General features: G+C 42.1%; 1 protein-coding gene across 2 annotated transcripts in view; it reads right to left on the bottom strand.

Annotated features, from left to right (window-relative positions):
* Positions 1-19,518: 19,518 nt before the first annotated feature.
* Positions 19,519-21,409, bottom strand: part of GRM5 (glutamate metabotropic receptor 5) — a 281,050-nt gene continuing 279,159 nt past the window's right edge. For both annotated transcript variants that reach the window (XM_066594092.1, XM_066594093.1), the window contains one exon: positions 19,519-20,532. In XM_066594092.1, the coding sequence (XP_066450189.1) occupies positions 19,713-20,532 (820 nt within the window). In that variant the 3' untranslated portion in view covers positions 19,519-19,712. The remainder of the gene's footprint in view (positions 20,533-21,409) is intronic.

Below are 21,409 nucleotides of genomic sequence, written 5' to 3'. Positions count from 1 at the left end.
CTGAAAATCGCATGATTTTAGCACCAGTGTGAAGGAGCCCTAAGGATGGTTTCACACAGGCGGGAAAATCGCAGGATTTTTGCACAATGCGAGAGGGAGTGAAAACGCAGAATTATCAAACCAATGTTTTTCAATGGTTTCCTTTACATTTGCAATTTTTTCACTCATGAAGTTGCGAGAGAAAAAAATTGCAGCATGTTAAATCTTTCTGCATTTTGCTTTTTTCCCTCTCCCCTGTTTCCTAACGAAGTCTGCTTTTTATTGCATCGCAAAGAATGAACTTGAGATTTTCTACGATGCAATGCGTTTTAACATTAGAAAGTCATATTGATTTTCGCGCTAAACAATCGTGGCAAAATCGAGTTGAGAAAAAAAAAACGAGCAAGGACGGCACAAGTGGCAGCGATGTTTTTGTTAGAAAAAGTAGCGCTGATGCTCAAAAACCGTGCTAAAAAAGTTGCAATTTTGCCACGATTTTCTCACGGCAAAATCATGATTGCCCAGGCAGAACTAGACTAAATCTGCCAAGTGTAAATGCAACCTAATAGAACCTGAATCCACATTAGCACAGTAAGGCCTTAGTCACACGGGCGTTTTTCCCCGGGTTTTCCGGATCGCATGACGGATGCGCATCCGCAAATCGCGTGACCGGGGCCGAAAAATCGCCCGAAAAAACTGCTCCTAGCCGCGTTTCATTAGAAACGGGCCGGAGCAGTGCAGCGCTGTCCAGCGCATTGAATTCAATGGAGCCGGCAATACAGCCGGCTTAATTGAAAGCAATGGGCTGCGGGCGATCTCACAATGAATTTTTGGGAAGGGCTTATATTTTTAAGCCCTTCCCAGAAATTCATCCAGAAATGTGCAAAAATAAAAAAAATATATATACTCACATGGTCCCGGCAGACGGAGTTCAGCCGCGGCCGCCGGCAGTTCTCCTGAACTGCCCTGAGTAGTATTCAGCAGCCGGGGCTTTAAAATCCCCGCCTGCTGAATGAGCTGCCTCTGATTGGTCACAGCCTCACCAATCAGAGGCAGCTCTCACTCACACCCATTCATGAATTCATGAATGGGTGAGTGAGTGCTGCCTCTGATTGGCTCAGCGCATGTCAGTCAGCTGAGAGCTGCCCCTGATTGGTCCCTGCGCTTGGTGAGGCTGTGACCAATCAGAGGCAGCTCATTCAGCAGGCAGGGATTTTAAAGCCCCGGCTGCTGAATACTACTCAGAGCAGTTCAGGAGAACTGCCGGCCGCCGCGGCTGAACTTCGTCTGCCGGGACCAGGTGAGTATATATATATTTTTTGTTTTTACACATTTCTGGATGAATTTCCAGGAAGGGCTTATATTTTTAAGCCCTTCCCGAAAATTCATCGTGCGATCGCCGGCAGCCCGTTGCTTTCAATGGAGCCGGCTGTATTGCCGACTCCATTGAATTCAATGGGCAAACATCATTCTTCTCTGCCACAGCTGTTACAGCTGTGGCAGAGGAGAATGATTTGTCTACTATATGTTCTCAACGGGGTCGGCGCTGCTGCCGCCGGCCCCATTGAGCGCATATAGAGAAGAGAACAGGAATCGCAGATCGCAGATAGGTGCGATCTGCAATTTCTGTTCTATAATTTATCGGACGAGCGCATAAAAAGCGCTCATGTGTCCGATACCATTGCAAAGCAATGGTTTTATAAAATCGCCGGACGCATGCGCATTCGCAAATCGCGTGAAAAAACGCCCGTCTGACTGAGCCCTCATACAGTGAGGGATGTTATAATCAGGCAATAGGGGCTAGAAAAATAAGCAATCTGGTCCAATCCTGCATTCTAGACATGTTGTATTAGTAAATACTGTATATGCAACAAAGTAGCAAATAATAACATGATATAGATACAATTATAATCTGCACCTGGAACTGAACCCTGACAGCAGGCATCATAGGCTCCACTGTCTGCAGCTGGTAAATGAGATCACACTCCGTACTTATCTCATGTAATTACTGGACGTTGGTCAGAAGAAAGATAAAACCCTCCACTGAACCGAACCCAGACCCCAAGTATAGTTGACAGCCCACGGACCAGACCCCAAGTAAGGTGGACAACCCACCGACCAGACCCCAAGTAAGGTGGACAGCCCACCGACCAGACCCCAATTGGGGGCGATCCAGCAGTCAGATTCCTAGTGATTTAAAATGTATCCCCTATCATGTGAACAGACGATAACTTTCAATCCTGGAATACACCTGTAAGGGTTCGTTCCCATGGCCATATGTGTAAAACGCTTCGTGTATCACATAATAGCCATTGGTGGTTGCTGGATTCAGTGGCAGGCCCTGGCTTACCATATAGTAGGCCTGCGCCACACAGGCTTATGTACACACAAAATATATGTGTACAATACATAGAGAATAGAACCAATTCATTTCAGTGGATTCGCTCACATGCCTGTATTTTTTCTACACATCTCGGTTGCGCAAAAAGAACCTCACCATGCTCTTTTTTTCTACACATTTGCACACTAAAGGCCTCCATAGAAGTCAATGGGGAGTGTGCAAATGCATGACTTCTGTCTATATATATTGAAAGGGTGTAAAGTATGTAAGCGCCCATTGAATGCAGGGATGGAGCATGCCTTTAAGGCTAAGAAAGGGCTGCAACCTCCATTCTGGGGTAAATTTGAATAAATGGAGTGTTACCTTTTAAGGTAAATAGTGAGGAGAGTGGGAAGGGTGGCACATTCTGCAGAGAGACATAGGTACATGCAGTCTGAGGAGAATCTAACACTCCTGTATGTGTATACATATTTTATTCATTGGTTCCTCTGAACAAACTATGACTTCATAAAATTTGCTATGCAATCAACAGGTAAGCACCTGTACCAAATTAACTCAGGTGAGGCCAGGTATATTAGCTAGTAGATATTTGGAGGGGGACTGATAATGGATATATGACCAGTATGAATAATATTAAGTCCATATAAATGAATATTCAGGAGAGTAACCTGGAAGCGTCATTGTGTCAGGATGTCCTGATTTCTTCAGTATGACAAACTGCGTCCTCTTAGCTCCTCCTATTATATGACATAATTTCAGCTAATACAATGGGCTGTAATTGAGGCCATAATCTTCTCCAATATTAAACGGTTGATGGACAAAGGTTTTAAAATATTTCAGTAGAGTCCAGATAGCACTTTTCACAATGATAAAGATCACCTTCAACAACTGCGCCATTTTCACAAGAGCGATTTTTCAGTGCTGAATAGTCCTAAAACTTCAGGGAATTATTACCCATCAATCCCGGAAAAATGCATTTGGTGGTATACGTCGGGGGGAACATCCTGGGGGTGTATTGGAGTCGGGATAAGACAAGACAGATTTCGGCCAATGAACTAATAGACCAAAAAAAGAGTTATATTTTTAAAAATTACTAATTATGATGAAGATAGCAGAAGTGATGTTTCCTACAAACTACAAATACATCCACTCTATGCAATTAAATGCTTCTGATGCATCAAGTGAAGGAATTGAGCGGTCACCCTTATTTCAGAGAAACTAGTGATACCGCAGATTATTGCCAACCGATTTATTTGGCATAAAACCCCATTGCTCATTATGATCATTAACCTTATTAAGCCTTGTTCACTGAACCTTTGGCAGCAATTTGAAGGGTTTTTCTGAGACTGAGGCTTCATTCCCATGAGCATATATATCGGCCGCCGTCTTCACGGCCGGACGATATACACTACCATCTGGGGCATAAAAGCTCATGAACGGGTGCACAAATCTAATGTTTGTGTGCCTGTTCAGACGGCATGGCACCCGGAGCATATACACTGCGGCTGCCATGCCATCGCTCTTCCCTTCCCCTTGCCGGCTCAGCTAAATCTCTCCTCCCCACCGTTTGATTGCAATGGAAGGGGTCGGTGAGGGGGCAGAGCTAAGTGCTACCCCATTCCACTTCTTTCCATTGCTGGCTGTGAACAAGGGATGGGGAGGGTGCAGTAGCTTAGTTCTGCCTCCATCCTGCCCCCTCCCATTGCAATCAGCCGGAGCAGAGGAGAGAAAAGGGAGGGAGTTTAGCAGTCACGCTGCTAAACTCCCCCCCAACTCTCTTCTCCAGCCGCTGTTATTGGCTCCCATAGGAGCTAATGCAGTGGCCGACGTATTCGGGCCCAAAGGATAGTTCCAGGGCTATCTTTTGGGCCTGACATGAAAAGGCCCGGAGCTATATTGGCCCGCCGGCTCTTTTATGTCACGGGAATATGGCCATGTGATCTGATGCATTGGAATAGAATGTATCAGATCACAGCATATATCAGCCGATCGTAAAAACGGCAGGCCGATATACGCTCCTGGGAAAGAGGCCTAAGGCCCAATGTCCGCTGGTGGGTTTGATTTGCGCAATACGCGTGCAGCACCTGAACAGGAGATCAGCAAATCAAGCCGCCCTTAGGGAAACATGGGAGTATGCAAATTAATTAAAGCATGCAGATTTGTTTTGCAGACCTTTTGGTTTGGAAAACAAATCGAAGTGTGCTCCATATTACTGCAGTTCCCCCACAGACGGCTTCCATTGCAGTTAATGGAAGCTGTCCAATCCACAGCACACCCGCAACTGATACTGCAGTGATGCCGCAGATCCCACAGGAAAGCAGGGGATATATAAAAAAAACTGTACTGCACATGTCCAACGGCGAGCCATGAGGACTATGCACAGTACAGCATACCCAGAAGTGTAGACATCGCAGATGGGAGAATAAAGGTATGCAGGGTTCACTAGCCGCGGGCAGGGTTGGATTCCATGCGGGAACAGCATCTGACAGGTGACGTTACCAGATCTTCTGGTCTGGTGGTCTCCCGTAAATGTGTCACATGGGCTTGTAATTTAGAAGCCCCGCTAGGTTTACAGAACACCACTGATGGCGTTCCTGTTAGAGCCTTCTAATCAACCACATGACTCCACCCCCACTGCCACCAATGCCTTATTACTCGTTAAGCCCCTTAAAGAACTCTTATACTCATAGAGGATGTCCCCGAGGAAGTCACTCTGTGATGTCCATAACCTCCAGACTTATTAGGTTATAAAGGTTGCGGAGGAGAGACTGGCGACAGTGGTGAGCCGTTCTTGCTTTGTCATATCAGGTTCACTCTCTGTACTGCAGCTGGAGCTGGTGTTCTCTTCAAGCTGTACTGACTCTCTGATGTGTCATGCTGATCATAGGAGCCAAATCTTGGATAAAATCCGAAGGGGGGGGGGGGGACAAACACAAACAACGCTACCATACATGCTCTCAGGCTTCTAAGTATGGATGGCATTACTACTAACTGTGGCATGGATGGGGACATTGTGTGCAAGTTTGAAACATAAAGCCAGGTGGTTGGGAAATTGAGAAGTCAATGTTGTCTGAGTGTCAAATTCTGTAGAGACAAGTTATGATTGCAAGGAATCATCATGATGGTCTAGCCGGGTGGCAAGGAAAATGGTATGGGGTGCTGGTCATAAATTAGCAGGAGAAGAAAATTAAGGGCTGAAAACCAGAGATAAGCGAGCATACTCGATAAGGCAAACTACTCAAGTGAGTAGTGCCTTATTTGAGTACCTGCCCGCTCGTCTCTAAATATTCGGCTGCTGGCGCAGGAGCGGGGGAAAGAGAGGGAGAGAGAGATCTCCCCTCCGTTCCTCCCCGTTCTCCCCCGCCATTCACCGCCCCCTGCCGGCACCCGAATCTTTAGAGACGGGCGGGCAGGTACTCGAATAAAGCACTACTCGATCATCTCTACTGAAGACTAAAGGTCAGACTAATTGACAGATTATTGCTGAAGTTCTGGTTTGGTTCAAACTAATTTGGACTGCAACTAACTTTTTGCCAGAATTTGGCAAACCGGCCCAATTGAACTTCTCAAAAGTTTGCGCAATACTACTGGTCAACCAAATATTTATTTGGCCAACAGCTATTACTCCCAACTTTGCATACATATGTATGCTCGGCTTGGCTAAGTGTTTATGTGTCATCAATAGATAGAGGGAGTAAGCTGCTTTGTCAGGCATCTCTGGTGGCAGTTTATCTCCATGTGTATGACCATCTTAAAGAGCTTTGCCAAGTTTGAGCGTTATCCCTATTGACAGGACTGAGAATGACTTTCAGATTGGGGGTCCAAGTAGTTGGATCTGTACCATCAATTCTGAGAAGGCAGGTCCCAAAGGTCTCCAAATGAATGAAGTGATGGTTGAGCTTGAACATTACAACGTCATTAATTTCAATATGACTGACAGAGGGACAGCTGAGTGCTTGAACTCTGCTATCTCCAGTGGTTCCATTGAAATTAATGAAGCAACAGGGTGCATTACCAACTGCCATTCTGTTCATTCCTGGATGCAGTGTACACTGTTCTCAGAATTGGGGACGATCCAGCAGTCAGATTCCTAGTGATTTAAAATGTATCCCCTATCATGTGAACAGAGGATAACTTTCAATCCTGGAATAACACCTGTAAGGGTTCGTTCCCATGGCCATATGTGTAAAACGCTTCGTGTATCACATAATAGCCATTGGTGGTTGCTGGATTCAGTGGCGGGCCCTGGCTTATAATGTAGTGGGCTATAGAGTTGGCTTAGCTCTTCCTCTTTTGCCATTCTGTTCTTCTTACACATGAATGCTTGGTTTGGCCGCTGCAGACAGTTCTGGTGGCAACGTATCTCCAGGGGGACAAAAGGATCAGGCTTTAACATTCAACATACCTGATCCTTCATTCCTCAACATCATCTGTTGGGAGAAGATCAAAGGGCCCCATATACGGGTCATCCCACCAAAATTGGCAGGTTTAGATAATAACTGTAGTCCACTGTGTATGGTGACCTTAAGAATCACATGTCCTAGTCAACAACCAGGAAGAACTAAGTGGTTGTAAAGCAATTTAAGGCCTGCGAGAGGAGAGAGGAGGTGAGCCGGTGAGGGGAAGGAAAGGGGAAGACAGCTCAGATTGTAGCGTATATCGGCCCGCCGTGAAAGCGGTGTGCAATATATGCTAATGTGAATAAGCCCTAAGGATGGCAGGCAGAAATGGTATCAGCACAGCATTAGCTAGTGGCTATGCATCATGGGATTGATGGGAAGGTGAAATGAACATCAAGATGGTGCCTGATAAGCATCAGACAGGAGGCGGCAGGGATAGAAAAATACCTGTTTTTAGTGGAGTCCTTTTTTAACATTAGTGTTAGACTACTAATGCACTCTTTCTGCTGTGTGACTGGCCAGAGCTGCTCATATAAATCAGCCTAATCAGAGAACAGTGTGCATTAGGAAAATAGAAAGTTCCAGTGGCCAGCTTGGGACCGCTGAAAACAGGGCCTATAACCGGCAAAGAAGAACTGCAGGTAATATACATCCCTGCCCCTCTTGCCCCATGATAAGATTTGCCCTGAATCCTATCATTGGACTTCCCCGATTGACATATGTGTTTACCTCTGGCGCCACCTATCGGAGTCCTGAGTCCAGTCAGACTGGCCTATATATATATATATATATATATATATATATATATATATATATTTCCCCATTGTCTTTTGAAAAATGATTAAGGAGACCTCAAGTTTTATCACATATTTTTAATAATGTTCAAAAAAGTACCTGACACCATAAACACCAGTATAACATAAAAATGAACCGGGGGAAAAAAAAAACAAGCATTGTATGTAAATTTTATCTTTTTCTTTCAAAATAAATTACATTTTTTACAGATACAAAGCTAAAGAAAGCAATCCATTTGTACATCTTATGAAAAACATGGTCATCGTTGTCATTATTATCAATTAACATCAAAGTAAAACAATACATTCTCTAGGTTGTCAAAAGCAGCAGCGAAATTAAAAAAAAAAAATATTTCACAAATTTTATTAGCATTTTTAATACAATTTTTCTTATATGCAAAGAAATGACAAGCACTTTTAGCCCACAGAAATGGTATAGAATTGGCACCATGGATCTAGACATTGATATGGGGACAGGATCCATTTTCCTATGGTCATTTACATGTTTGGTAGGTGGGTCATTCACATGTACAGTATGTTATAGTATTATTACTTCTTACAGACGACACAGACACCTTAGATACGCACTCCATTACTTCAAAAATACTTTTAGTTTTTTTCTTGACTGATGAGTATCATTTCCGACCATGAAAAGATTTGGACAATTGATAGGTCAAGTTCATTGATAGACAGACATTGAATATTGATAATATTAGTTAAGCGACATTTATCAGGCAGGCATAATTACTGCTTCAATCGGTACACCGAGCTATTTTATTGTATTAACAAAGATAAAAATCACAGCAATTTTTTTTTTTTTCATTAAAATGTGCATTTGAAGTTTACGGCATGCCCTTCTTTGTAGTCCATTTTACCGTGGTTTTGGCACTACAATGGAATGGAGAGGTGCTAACAGCTTCTTCTACGGAGGTATTATGTAAGTATTGTTGTTCCTATTAAGAGTTTAAGCCTCAGGAGGAAGACATTTAATGAGAACCCAGACCAGATCTGAATACTCCAAAACTCAATGGTTCCCCGAAGTGTCCACTAGATGGTTGAGTGAACTCTTGGGTTTCAGTGCTAGGTCGTAAGAGAGCCCCCACCTACCAATGTGCTTGGGTGCGGTTGCTACATTTGCACCCCCTCCAACTACACTCCTGAATACGGGCACCACACATATGACTAGCACATTGACGTATGTATTTCATTCTGGTAATACATTGTTACAGCTACCAGTTTAGAATTTTTAGGGCCATGTTGTAGAACATGCCCAACTCTTAATGCCACCCAATTCAACCCAAATTCATTTCAACATATGAATTCATCTAGGACTGTGTCACCACACTTAGGGTCATTACAGAGAGTAACTTCTTGGTGACTTTTAACATCTGTAATAGAATATATACTAGAAAACCTCTTGAAAAGATCAACAGTTTGAAAAGACCACCTTGGATTTAGGTTACATTTTTCCATGATGGACGTATAACACGCCCAACTCTTAAGTCTTTGTTGCCCCATAGTGTGCCTTTATACTACAGAGAGGATCATCTTGATGACTTTTAATATACATAGTAATATACAGATGTGTGCAAAAAAATTGCATCTCATGCTCCATTTGGTGTTTGGGACTGAAAACTATAAGGTAGCTGTGTAAAGAAATTATATTTAATAAAAAAAAATTCCAACAGTTCATGGAAGTTTTATGCTGCTTAGTGACTATTTTCAGTATCAAACAATGACTGGAGTATCTGATGCCGTTTTTTTGACACCTCTGTAAATACAATAAACCATCTCAAAAAGATCAACAGTTTGATCTAGACTAAATTTTTACGCATAATTTTTACTCCCACCCAATTTAATCCTAATTCTCCACATTGTGTGACTATGAGAAGATCTTTTTGGTGACTTTTAATATCTGTAGTAAAATAAAATAAACCCTCTCGAAAATGCCGATGGTCTGAGAAGACAACCCTTGATCTAGTTTTGATATTCCCACTCAACTCAACCCAAATTCAATATTTGGAATAATCTAAATCTTGGTCACCCCATTGTGTACCTTTATACAGAGAGGAACATCTTGGTGACTTTAAATATTCTTAGTGATATAAATACAATAGACCATCTTGAAAAGATCAACAATTTGAGAAGATCACCCTTGATCTAGACTAGATTTTTTCCATGATGGATGTATAACCAACCCAATTTGTAATCCCACCCAATGTATCCCAAATTAAGTATTTGGAATTGTCTCAGACTTTATCAATGCCTTTATATGACAAAGGAACTTATTGATCACTTTTAATATTCGTAGTAATATCAATACAGAAAACCCTCACAAACAGATCAAGAGTTTGAGAAGATCGACCTTCATCTAGACCAGATGTTTCCATAATGGCTTTTTAAAGTACAGTATATTACTCTCTTCTTTGAGAGAGCCATTTTATTTTTGCACTTTTACGATTTTTGGTGGTTGTCTCAATATGCTTTTATTGTACACCATAAATATTAAACACTATGGGAGTCATATGTGAGAACTTGCTGGCCTTGAGCATCAATCATCAGTGTTCATCTTCACTATCAATTTTTACAATCCATCATGTAAAATTGGGACTAAATAAGTTGACCTGTTTCAAGAAGTAAGCTTGGTGGTTGACTGTAAGGTTCTCTATTTATTAGCTCTTTTTAGCTTGATTCAAATCAAATGAAAAAATGACATAAATATTCAAATGTTTTAAATCAACCAATTACATATAAAATTCAAGTGCGGGAAAATGGCAGTGATATTGAGCTGGTGCAGCCTGACAGTGCTGTCTGTGGTGCCAAGCGCCTGTTTTATGTCAAACAGTGTTTTTGTGTTACTACCATGGCATATTTTTTATATTCTTGGTGACAAGTGCCAGCAATGCCTCATCTCCGGCGATTAACAGTAATTACAGCTGGCAATATTTGAGGAGCCACAGGTTTGGGTCTGGCAGCTACATGTGGTTATGAAGCTACTGGTTGGTGAATGCTGGTGTATGCATGGAATACACACATAGAAGTTGTACTTACACTTGTATGTATTTAGCGTCCATAGTGTGATGGTTCAACAATAATTTATAGAGAAAACCAAATATATTATCCTTATTGGTATACTTATGCAATTTACTGTTACATCACCGTGTACATGGTATAACCAGGAAAGCATCGGCAGTAGAGATGAGCGAACGTACTCGTCCGAGCTTGATATTCGTGCGAATATTAGGGTGTTCGGGATGCTCGTTACTCGTAACGAGCACCACGCGGTGTTCGGGTTACTTTCACTTTCATCTCTGAGACGTTAGCGCGCTTTTCTGGCCAATTGAAAGACAGGGAAGGCATTACAACTTCCCCCTGTGACGTTCAAGCCCTATACCACCCCCCTGCTGTGAGTGGCTGGGGAGATAAGGTGTCACCCGAGTATTGAAATCTGCCCTTCCCGCGGCTCGCTACGGATGTATTCTGACATTAGTTCAGGGAAAGTGCTATCGTGTTGGAGCTGCTATAGGGAGAGTGTTAGGTGTATTGTAGGCTTCAAGAACCCCAACGGTCCTTCTAAAGGCCATAAATCGTCTCTATATGCGCTCAGTGGGGCCGGCAGCAGCAGCGCCGACCCCATTGAGAACATATAGAAGACAAATCCTTCTTCTCTGTCATAGCTGTAACAGCTGTAGCAGAGAAGAACGATGTTTGCCCATTGAATTCAATGGAACCAGCAATACAGCAGGTTCCACTGAATGCAATGGGCTGCCGGCGATCGCAGGATGAATGGTCGGGAAGGGGTTAAATATATAACCCCTTCCCTGCAATTCATCCAGAAATGTGATACACTAAAAATATATACCGGTGTATAAGGCGACGGGGCGTATAAGACGACCCCCCAACTGTCACCTTATACGCCGGCAATACAGTGGAGCAAGGAATAAAAAGCATTACTCACTTCTTCAGACGATCTGCGCCGCTCCTGTAGACTGTCACTCCTTCCTGGTGTTCTGCGGTGCTCCTGCAGGCTGTCGCTCCCTCCTGGTTCCCGGCAGAGCATTGCTTTCTCTACGAAAGGCTTTAAATCCCCGCCTTCAGAAACACACGTGCCTTCAGCCAATCACAGCCAATGACAGTGATGTCATTGAATTGCTGTGATTGGCTGTGTTTCTGGAGGCGGGGATTTCAAGCCTTTCATAGAGAAAGCTTTAGTCCGTGGACCAGGAAGGAGTGACAGTCTGCAGGAGCGCCGCAGATCGTCTGAAGAAGTGAGTAATGATTTTTATTCTTTGCTCCACTGTATTGCCGGCGTATAAGGTGACAGTTGGGGGGTCGTCTTATACGCCCCGTCGCCTTATACGCCGGTATATATTTTTAGTGTATCACATTTCTGGATGAATTGCAGGGAAGGGGTTATATATTTAACCCCTTCCCGACCATTCATCCTGCGATCGCCGGCAGCCTATTGCATTCAGTGGAACCTGCTGTATTGCTGGTTCCATTGAATTCAATGGGCTAACATCGTTCTTCTCTGCTACAGCTGTTGCAGCTGTGACAGAGGAGAACGATCTTTACGCTGACAGTGCGGGGGGAGGGGGGGGCCACTCTTGCCGCTATTGTGGCTTAATAGTGGGACCTGTGAACTTGAGATGCAGCCCAACATGTAGCCCCTCGCTTGCCCTATCTGTTGCTGTGTCGTTCCCATCACTTTCTTGAATTGCCCAGATTTTCACACATGAAAACCTTAGCGAGCATCGGCGAAATACAAAAATGCTCCGGTCGCCCATTGACTTCAATGGGGTTCGTTACTCGAAACGAACCCTCGAGCATTGCGAAAATTTCGTGCCGAGTAACGAGCACCCGAGCATTTTGGTGTTCGCTCATCTCTAATCGGCAGTACCGAAACCCTGCAGAATTCAAAAGTTGAGTGCTGCAATTTTTTTGTTGAGGATAGGAACATTGGGCCCAATTCTAAGCCACAAGCCCCTTAAACTCTAATAATAAGATAGATATGCAGCAGATAAATCCGTCACTTGTTGAATCTCCAAATTTTATCTTTAAGAATAATGCATGCGTGCGTCTGACAATGCGCTTCAGTCTACCAAATTTTTCAAAAAATTGTGAATTTAGCAAGTAGTATTGAGTGAACTGAAACAGTAGAACCCCGTGTTGGGTCGCACTTTGCGAAACATTGGGTTCAGCTGAACACACTAAAATTTTTGTTCTTTTTCTTTCTTTTTGTTCTTCATCTTTTTCCTTCATTTAAAAAGATGTAAAACGAAGGACAAAGAAGATAAACTAAAAAATAAGAAGAAGCAAGAAGGAAAGACGAGAAGGAAAAAGAAGAAAATGAAAAAGGAAGAAAGAAAAAGAATCTGGAAAAAGAAACTTTTTCTTTCTTCTCCTTTTTCTTCTTTCTCGTCGTTAACTTTGCCTGAAAACAGCTCAAAGTATTTTGACGACTCCTAGATGACCTAAGAGTGTTATCCAGGGCTTTTATAGCTCGTGGGCTGCATTCCCACGAACGTATATAGGCTCGGTTTTCACGCCGAGACGATATACGTCCATATAAGAAAGAGATCCTGAAGTGCTGCCGGATCTCTTTCTTATATGGACTTTTGATTTGGAGGTATTGGTTTGGATCTCCTTACTGGCAATTGCGCATAGGTCTAACCCCTATTGGGATGTCTTTTTTGTGCTGCTGATTCAATCTCTTTGATAAAATTGAGACGATATACGTCGTCCTCATGTGCAGGGGGGGGAGGATGGAAGAGCCAGGAGCAGGTACTGAGCTCCCTCCCCCTCTCTGCCTCCTCTCCGCCCCTCTGCACTATTTGCAATGAAAGGAGGTGGGACCGGGGCGGGGCTAAGTTCTGAGAATTAGCCCCACCCCGTTCCGCCTCTCCCCATTGCAAATAGTGCAGAGGGGCGGAGAGGAGGCAGAGAGGGGGAGGGAGCTCAGTACCTGTTCCTGGCTCTTCCATCCCCCCCCCCCTGCACATGAGGACGACGTATATCGTCTCAATTTTATCAAAGAGATTGAATCAGCACCACAAAAAAGACATCCCAATAGGGGTTAGACCTATGCGCAATCGCCAGTAAGGAGATCCAAACCAATACCTCCAAATCAAAAGTCCATATAAGAAAGAGATCCGGCAGCACTTCAGGATCTCTTTCTTATATGGACGTATATCGTCTCGGCGTGAAAACTGAGCCTATATACATTCGTGGGAATGCAGCCTTAGGCAGTGTTACACACCAATTATAGGGGTCTTGGCGAAGTTCCCGTTCAGTTCGAACTAATTTGAACCAAGCTTTTTGGTGAAATTCGACCAATCCGTCGAGCTGAGTTTTCCAAAGGTTTGCTCACCTTTATTAACAAGCATTTCTAATGATATTTGGAATTTTATAAATCTAAAGTTTTTAAATATTGATGAAATAATAAGAATACTAGAATAATAATATTCTAAAAAAAAATTTGGAAGCATTTTGAAAAACTGAAATTTTGAATTTAGCTTGCAGCTATAGCAATATTTAATATGACTAGAGGATCGGGATAACTTGATTTGTAGTTAAGTTATCATCATGTGTTAAATCCCAAGTTAACATATAAAATGGTCTTCATATGCAACTTTAAAGAAATGTTCATTTGTTCCAGTTTTGATGCCTAATTTTAATCAGTACTTTTTTCCCATGCTTTCACATTTTTTTATACAGTTGTCAAATATTTGGTTAGAAAGATAAATGATAATGGTTTACAATCTGTCTTCCATCTTCCCCACAGCCTTAAAGGGGTTGTCCTCAGGATAGGTCATCAATAGGCAATCATGGCGGAAACACCACTTGGGATCCCAGCTGGTCAGTTGTTTGAAGAGGCTGCTGTACTCAGGGGAGCGCCAACCAGTGATGTCATTGGTTTGTTGCAGTGGATGGGATTGAGTGGCTGTACCAGGCTCTGCCACTATGAAATGTTTGGTGCTGTACCTGGTATGCAGTGACAAGGCCCAGGCACTGCGGCCTCTTCAAACAGCTGATCGGCAGGGTTCTTGAGCAGCGGCCCCCAGCAATCGGTCATTGATGATCTGTCCTGATGATAGTGTGCCTGAAAGAAGAAAATTAAATTTTAGATAAAATGATAAAGCGTGTAAATGAAAGAAGAAGCAAAAATAAAACGGAAAGAGAATACAAAAATTTGGGAACTTAATTTTTCTATATTTTCTGTCATAGTTTTTGAGAGAATGCTGACTGGGGACTAAATAATCCCACAGCAGGATTAATACTCAATCTCATTCGGATCATCCTGAAAAGTTTTCACTTTTTATTCAATTTCTATATTCTCATAAAGCCCCCAACCAGTTCTTATGTGTTAATACTGTCTTATTACAACATTTTCCCTTAAATCACCATTATTGCCATAATTCTGTGTATTGTTTTCGGTTTTCATCGCCATGCACTGCAATTGCTGTCTAATTTTAAAACTACATTGAATAACCACTTTATTAGAGTTCCGTGCCCTTTCATGATTGGCTCTTCCCAGTATGGAAATTAGAGCCATGGACACAGTATTCAATCACATGACAAGTTTTCCCATCTAATGTGAATCCACATTAGATGGGAAAATCCATCGATCTGAGTGATTCCAACGAGACCGGTCATCGGTGCTAGACTAGCCAGCCAGGATGTCACTGCCGACCTTTTCCAGAGAATGACGTGATCAAAAACATCCAATGAAAGGGGATCCTGTCGACGGAAAGAGTTGGTCAACAAAAGAGGTCAGAGGAGGATGTCAAGAAATGTTCTACAGATGGTCAACAGTCAAGAGTAGCTGAATACAAGGTTGGTTCTCCAACTAAGGTGTACAAATGTACAACTTGCTGTTCCTTAGCACAGATGGGCTATAACGGCTGACAACTTATTCCAGAGTTATTGTGTCTAAGGGAAACACAAAGATGAGACTCCAGGGGGCAAAAATATTGTATCGCTGAGCAGTGGAAAAACATCGCCTGGTCAGATGGATCCAGATTTCTGGTGCACCGTGCTGATGGGAGTCAGAATTTGGCGCAAGCAGCATGACTCGATGAACCCTTTTTATCAGATGCCAACAGTTCAGGCTGGTGGAGGTGGAGTAATGCTAACTGTAATCTTTTCTTGGCTCTCTGATACCTGTGAATGCACACTGTGACAAATTGCTGTGGTTCTGAAAGCCAAAGGAAGTCCAACGCAGTACTTAACGAGTGACTCTAATAAAGTGGATATTCAGTGCATTTTGCCGATAATTAAAATGATTGTATAAATTACAATATAAACAACCCTTTAAATTCACCGAATTTGTCTTTTTTTTAACTGAGATTAAAGGGATAGTAGAGGATTGTAAAAAAAAATGGCTGGGCCCCTCCCAAAACAGCACTACCACTGTCCATGTGTTGTGCTTGGTATTGCAGCTCAACTCCAGTGAAGTGAATGGGACTGAGCTGCAATACCACACACAGCCTGTGGACAAGAGTGGTGCCATTTATGGAAAAAAGCAGCCATGTTTTTGCAAATCCCATAGAATTCCCTTCATGTGTACTTAATGCTGAGAAACATAAAAACTGCTGATAAAATGAGACTCTTCTTTTACCTACCCTCTTTTTCATACAGATAATGACATTGACAAAACAACATTTTACAATATACTCTGAAATGTATTCAACATTATACAATATATTTGAATATATTTTTGTTGCAATAATTTATACGCTTCTGGAATGTATGATAAAATAGAAATTCACAGTATTTTTGGAGTACTTCTTGCCCCCCATATTTAAAAGGTAGCCTTTTTATGTGAAGAAACCATGTTCTTGAGAACATACATTCGGCACTGGATTAGGGGTTCCTCGGGTCCTCCAGAGGAGACATTTTCCATCTATACAGGACATGTACACATCCAAGTTGAAATGGGTTTTCCAGGCATTTTTATTACCACCTGATGAACTGGGGTCTGACGCTCGAGACGAGTGCCACCCACTACACAGGGATCGGACAGATATGCTTCTGCTGTGTATGCTCTGTCTTTTGCCAGTGACAGTGGGCACCAGATCAGCTGATCAATTGGAGTGCCGAACGGTGAACCCAAGCCAATCAGCTAGATTGCTGAGCTATTCGGAGGCTAGGTCATCAATAAAAAAAATGGCTGGAAATCCCTTTAACTGTATCCTGATCTTTGTTGGTGTATATCATCAATAAGATCTAACAGAATCTGGATTCTCTGAAGGATCCTCTGGTGGACCACCTTGGCCCTTTGTATAACATCAGTTTAGGATCATCTGATGGTTTCTCTTATGAATCATGTATCACATATGACCATTACTAATAAGTTCATATTTTTTTATTTTCTTCCATTTCGTTTCAGACCATAAAATGGCTACCTTCAGTTGCAATATCTACAATTTAAAGGAAGCCTGTCACCAAGATTTTACCACCTAAACTGCCACTACCACTGTACTGGGTGCTCAAAGGACATGCTGACAACGTGTTTTTTTACTATAGTACCTGTTCTTTATCCAGAAATCACAGTCCAAAATGTTCACACTGTATATGCTAATGAGGCAGAGTTGAGTCCATTGCACCTATCCAGGCCGAGTCCAGTCTGGCGCATTCCTGATCTTGTCACTCCACTTCTACTTGAGTAAAAATGCCCATCAGAGTCTGTCCCAGCTGCAAAATCCCATACCCAGGCTCAGACAAGCCCACCAAAAAGCAGGCCAATCCCTAAGCCTGGGTGGGCACTTATTGAGTAAATGGGAGTCTACCAGTTCTCGCCAGCTGCATTCTCCACATACTTCAGTGGAAACAAGACCACACACAAACACAGCCAACTTTCTATTGAAGTATATGGAGAATGCAGTGGTAATGAATTTCTGAAAAGGGATCAAGCAATATTTGCATGTTACTGTATAATGGGCCCTGAGAATGAACATTACTGGTGGACCCCAAGGCATCCTAGTCTGACACTACCCATGTCTATGCCTGGTGTATAAGCTGTGGTGCAGGATCTGCTGTGAATTCCTGCAGACTTCCTCAGTCCATCGCGCATGTGCTGGTAGAGTAGAACTCCTCGGCAGCATAGCATAACGTCACATAGGAAATATAGCATCCAAGCCCACTGCCGAAAAGGTCAAAGGAGAGATAGTACTTTCACTTTGGCTGCCGGGATCCACAGCAACTCTTCCGTCTGCGCCGCAGCATACGCACACAACGTAGTTGTGGTATTTGCAGAAAAAGTGGGACCTGACATACTGATGATGAAACGGGTGTGTTTTACAAAGACGGAGAGCCTCTACATTGATGTCATCTGGCCGATTACCATCGGTGGCGGGAAATGTTCCAACCAAGGGGTTTTTTGCCTTCCTCTGGATCAACATAGGAGGATAGACAGGCTGGACTAGATGGACATTGTCTTCATTCGGCCTAACGAACTATGTTACTATGTTACTATGATTTCTGGATAACAGAGAGGTACGGCAGTGTAAAACAGATTGCCAACATGTCCTCCGCGCACATAGTAGAGCGGCCATGGTGGTTTAGGTGGTATAGTTGTGATGACAGGTCACCGTCAAGGAACTCACGCATAAAGCCTTACATTTTCTTCCTATACCTTCATCTATAGACGACGTTCCCGGCACAATCTTCTCGATATCTGTCTTGTAAGTCTACATTCCATTTTAAGGCTATTTCAATATTCATCACCCGCAAAAAAAACAATAAAAACTATCCTTTATATTATTGTATTTGGCACCTGAGGATAGTTGTCAGAAAATGGATATGTCTTTTTAGGAATTCTATGTATAGAAGTATTTTTTTTTACATATGTATTTTTCAAAATTGCTTTGAAATTATAGCAAAATTCTCTTTATGTATACAAAAAAATAACATCCTATTAATGTATGATACCAAACATGTTCGTTATGTTTTTTTTTAACTCTATTATCCTGGTTTAAGGAGATGTAATCCTTACTTTGTATTGCTTTGAAATCCAAATTCGGTCACAGTTCAAGGTTTAAAATAATATACAAATAGCCAAGCCACCTAAAACCATGGCTTTACGGTTATTAGAGTCAACGTATTCAAGGCTTTGACACGATTTATTAAAAGCTATGCCAATAACGTATCCGTTTTTTATGTTTATTTGAGTAGCACTGAGTTTTTTTTGTTGTTTTTTTTTTGTTATTCTTTTCTTACATGCAAAAAGCAATAAAACACAAAGAGTTCTCGTCAATAAAAAAATCATTAGAAAAGAAAAAAATAGCATTCGACACGTAGGGATGCAAGAACACCATAATGAAACAATTCTGCTATAAATAGTATATTCACCAAAACAACTCGCCCTTAGGAGGGAAATTACAAAACAGTACTCCAAAAAAATATTTTTTTTTTGCTACTTTTTAGTATCGTCGGCAACACGGTGAAAAAAAGACCATATAATTCATTGTTAATAAATTCCAGTCCGATGGGTTTTTTTTTTTTTTCAACCAATTAAAAGGTTAATGAATGAAGAATATTTACAAAAACCAAAAAAAGGAAAAAGATAACTTCATGGACATGTTGCGCGTTGTGCCCTACATAGTACATAGTAGTCATCGTTACTGCAGAGAGCCAGCTTTTCTTCGTGGGTATCAAATATGCGATACAGATCGAGGTGCTCTGAGAGTTTATTGGACGATGTATTTTTTTTTTGTCTTACAGGTTCTTCATAGAAAATTTTTGTCTGCCATTTTGGTCCCAGATTTTGAGTCTGTTAGAAAATGTACATTCATGTTTGGTCTTCTAATCTTGATAAAAGATCAAGGTTCACTTCTGGGAAGAGAATCAAAAGCAAAACAAGACAATATATTTTACAGTCGATTACAATCCACTCTGTTCAAAAAGTTTTTAGTTTTTTTTTTTTTTTTTTAAACAGCCAACATTAAATCAAAAGCACTTATAATACTCTCCTATGCCCTACATTCAACTCCTTACCAGCCCTCAAGTGTCCTCAAGTGTTTCTTAAAGACCATGTTTTAAGGCCACTCTAATAACAACTGCTCTGCATCGGAAGATGGGACCTTTGATCTGACACTGCCTTTAAAGGAGCACCAGCTGCCTGTGCAAACAAGGTCTGTTAAACCCTCCCCCTATCGTGTAGATGTACCACCGTTTCCGACTAGTTCTAAATTACATTCACAACGAGGAGGAACTTTGAGAGTAGTCTCTCAAGATCATGTTGTCATACTTAGGCGATGACGGGGTACAAAGAGCTGATTCTGAAACTGGGGAGCTAGGGGAAGTGCTTTCAGAGTCAATAGAGTCTCTAAAAGGAGAAGGAGGTGTTAACGCCACCAACTCCTCAACATCTTGCTTTACTACTGGCGCTTCTGCAGTGCTATCTTTGACGCTTTCAGAAGACGACTTTCTGGCTGAAACTGACCCACCGTTAAATTCAATGGCTGGGGCTGGCTGGATCTCTGCAAAGGTGGTCATAGCTGTAGGAAGTTGGATCTCCCTTGGAATCAGGTAGGAAGAACATAAAGGGTTGGGCACCAAGGTTCCTTGCGTGTTAGAAGACAGCATCATGGAGTTTAGCTCACTGATATTGGCGGTGAATCGGGTCACAACATTACTGATCTGGTCCATTAAGGAACCTTGAGAAGAACCACTTCGTTGGGCGGTATCTGAATGAAAAGATGGGATGTCATCATCTGTCCGGGTTGCAGAAGCGGCTCTCTGGCTTACAGTACTGATTGGAGAAGGTGTCTGTGGTCGGTACTGTACTGGATAATGCTCCTCGGCTTCGGAAACATCATACAGCATTTTGGCACTGGAGTCAGGAAAGGAAGTGCTAATATATCTGTTCTCTGTGCTGCCTTTAGAGAAGGGCTTAATGACAGCCGTCTGATTGGTACTATCCTTTTTCTTGACATGCACAGAAAGCCGCTGCCATAGATGTTGACCCCGACTGCTCTTCTCATTTTGTGCCCAAGTAACAGATTTTCCATTGGAGCTGAAATAAATTGAGAAACTACATAAGAATGGCGAAACCACAAGTTGTATTCAAGTTCATCTTTCCGTTGACAATTGTATGTTTCTATATAGCCCCAGATTGGTTTTTAATCTGTTGGTTGAATGTTTCCTTAATATGATACTACGATTTGTTTAAGAAATTTTTTGGGCCACCCATGACCTGTTAACCCCTTTGTGACCACAATAAGCCTTTTACTGACCTCACTAATAGGCTTTACACCTGCACATACATCTTTTTCTGACTACTGATAGCCAGGCCTCTGCTCTAAAGTCACGAAACCTCAAATCCCGGCAGTTTAACCTCTTAAATGCCACAATCAATTGCAACTGCAGCATGTAAGCAGATGACAGGGAGAGGGAGGGGACTCTTTCCACCACCAATTGGCACCCTGCAGTGCAGTCACAAGGTACCAATGGGTGCCCATGCCAGCTGAAAGCCTTACAAAGGCCTCACTGTCTGCCATGTAACTCGTCCTATTAGGTCCTGCCTTCCGAAGAATTTAAAAGGCTGCTGTCATATGTTAAGTAGAATGCACTACATAAGTAATGCAGTGTACTGTCCTAATGGTTAAATGGCCACCAAAAAACGGTCAATAAAGTTTAATTGAAAGAAAAAAAATCCGGTTTAAAGAAAGTACACATTTTTCATCATCCATTTTAAATGGATAAAAAACCCAATTTTTTCCCCCTTTTTTAAAAAGCGGCTCATAATTGGTATTATTGCGTTCGTAACGACCCCGACAATGAGAATATTTTATTACTTATCACGCATGGTGAATGCCAGAAAAATTATTTTTACAAATAATGCCAGAAATTCTATTTAACTTTTGTACGCCTCTCAAAAACATAATAAGGAG

Source organism: Eleutherodactylus coqui, chromosome 1 (assembly GCF_035609145.1).
Source record: "Eleutherodactylus coqui strain aEleCoq1 chromosome 1, aEleCoq1.hap1, whole genome shotgun sequence".
Taxonomy (NCBI): Eukaryota; Metazoa; Chordata; class Amphibia; order Anura; family Eleutherodactylidae; genus Eleutherodactylus; species Eleutherodactylus coqui.
The sequence above is the reverse complement of the archived record's forward strand: the minus strand, read 5'-3'. Positions and strand labels throughout refer to the sequence as shown.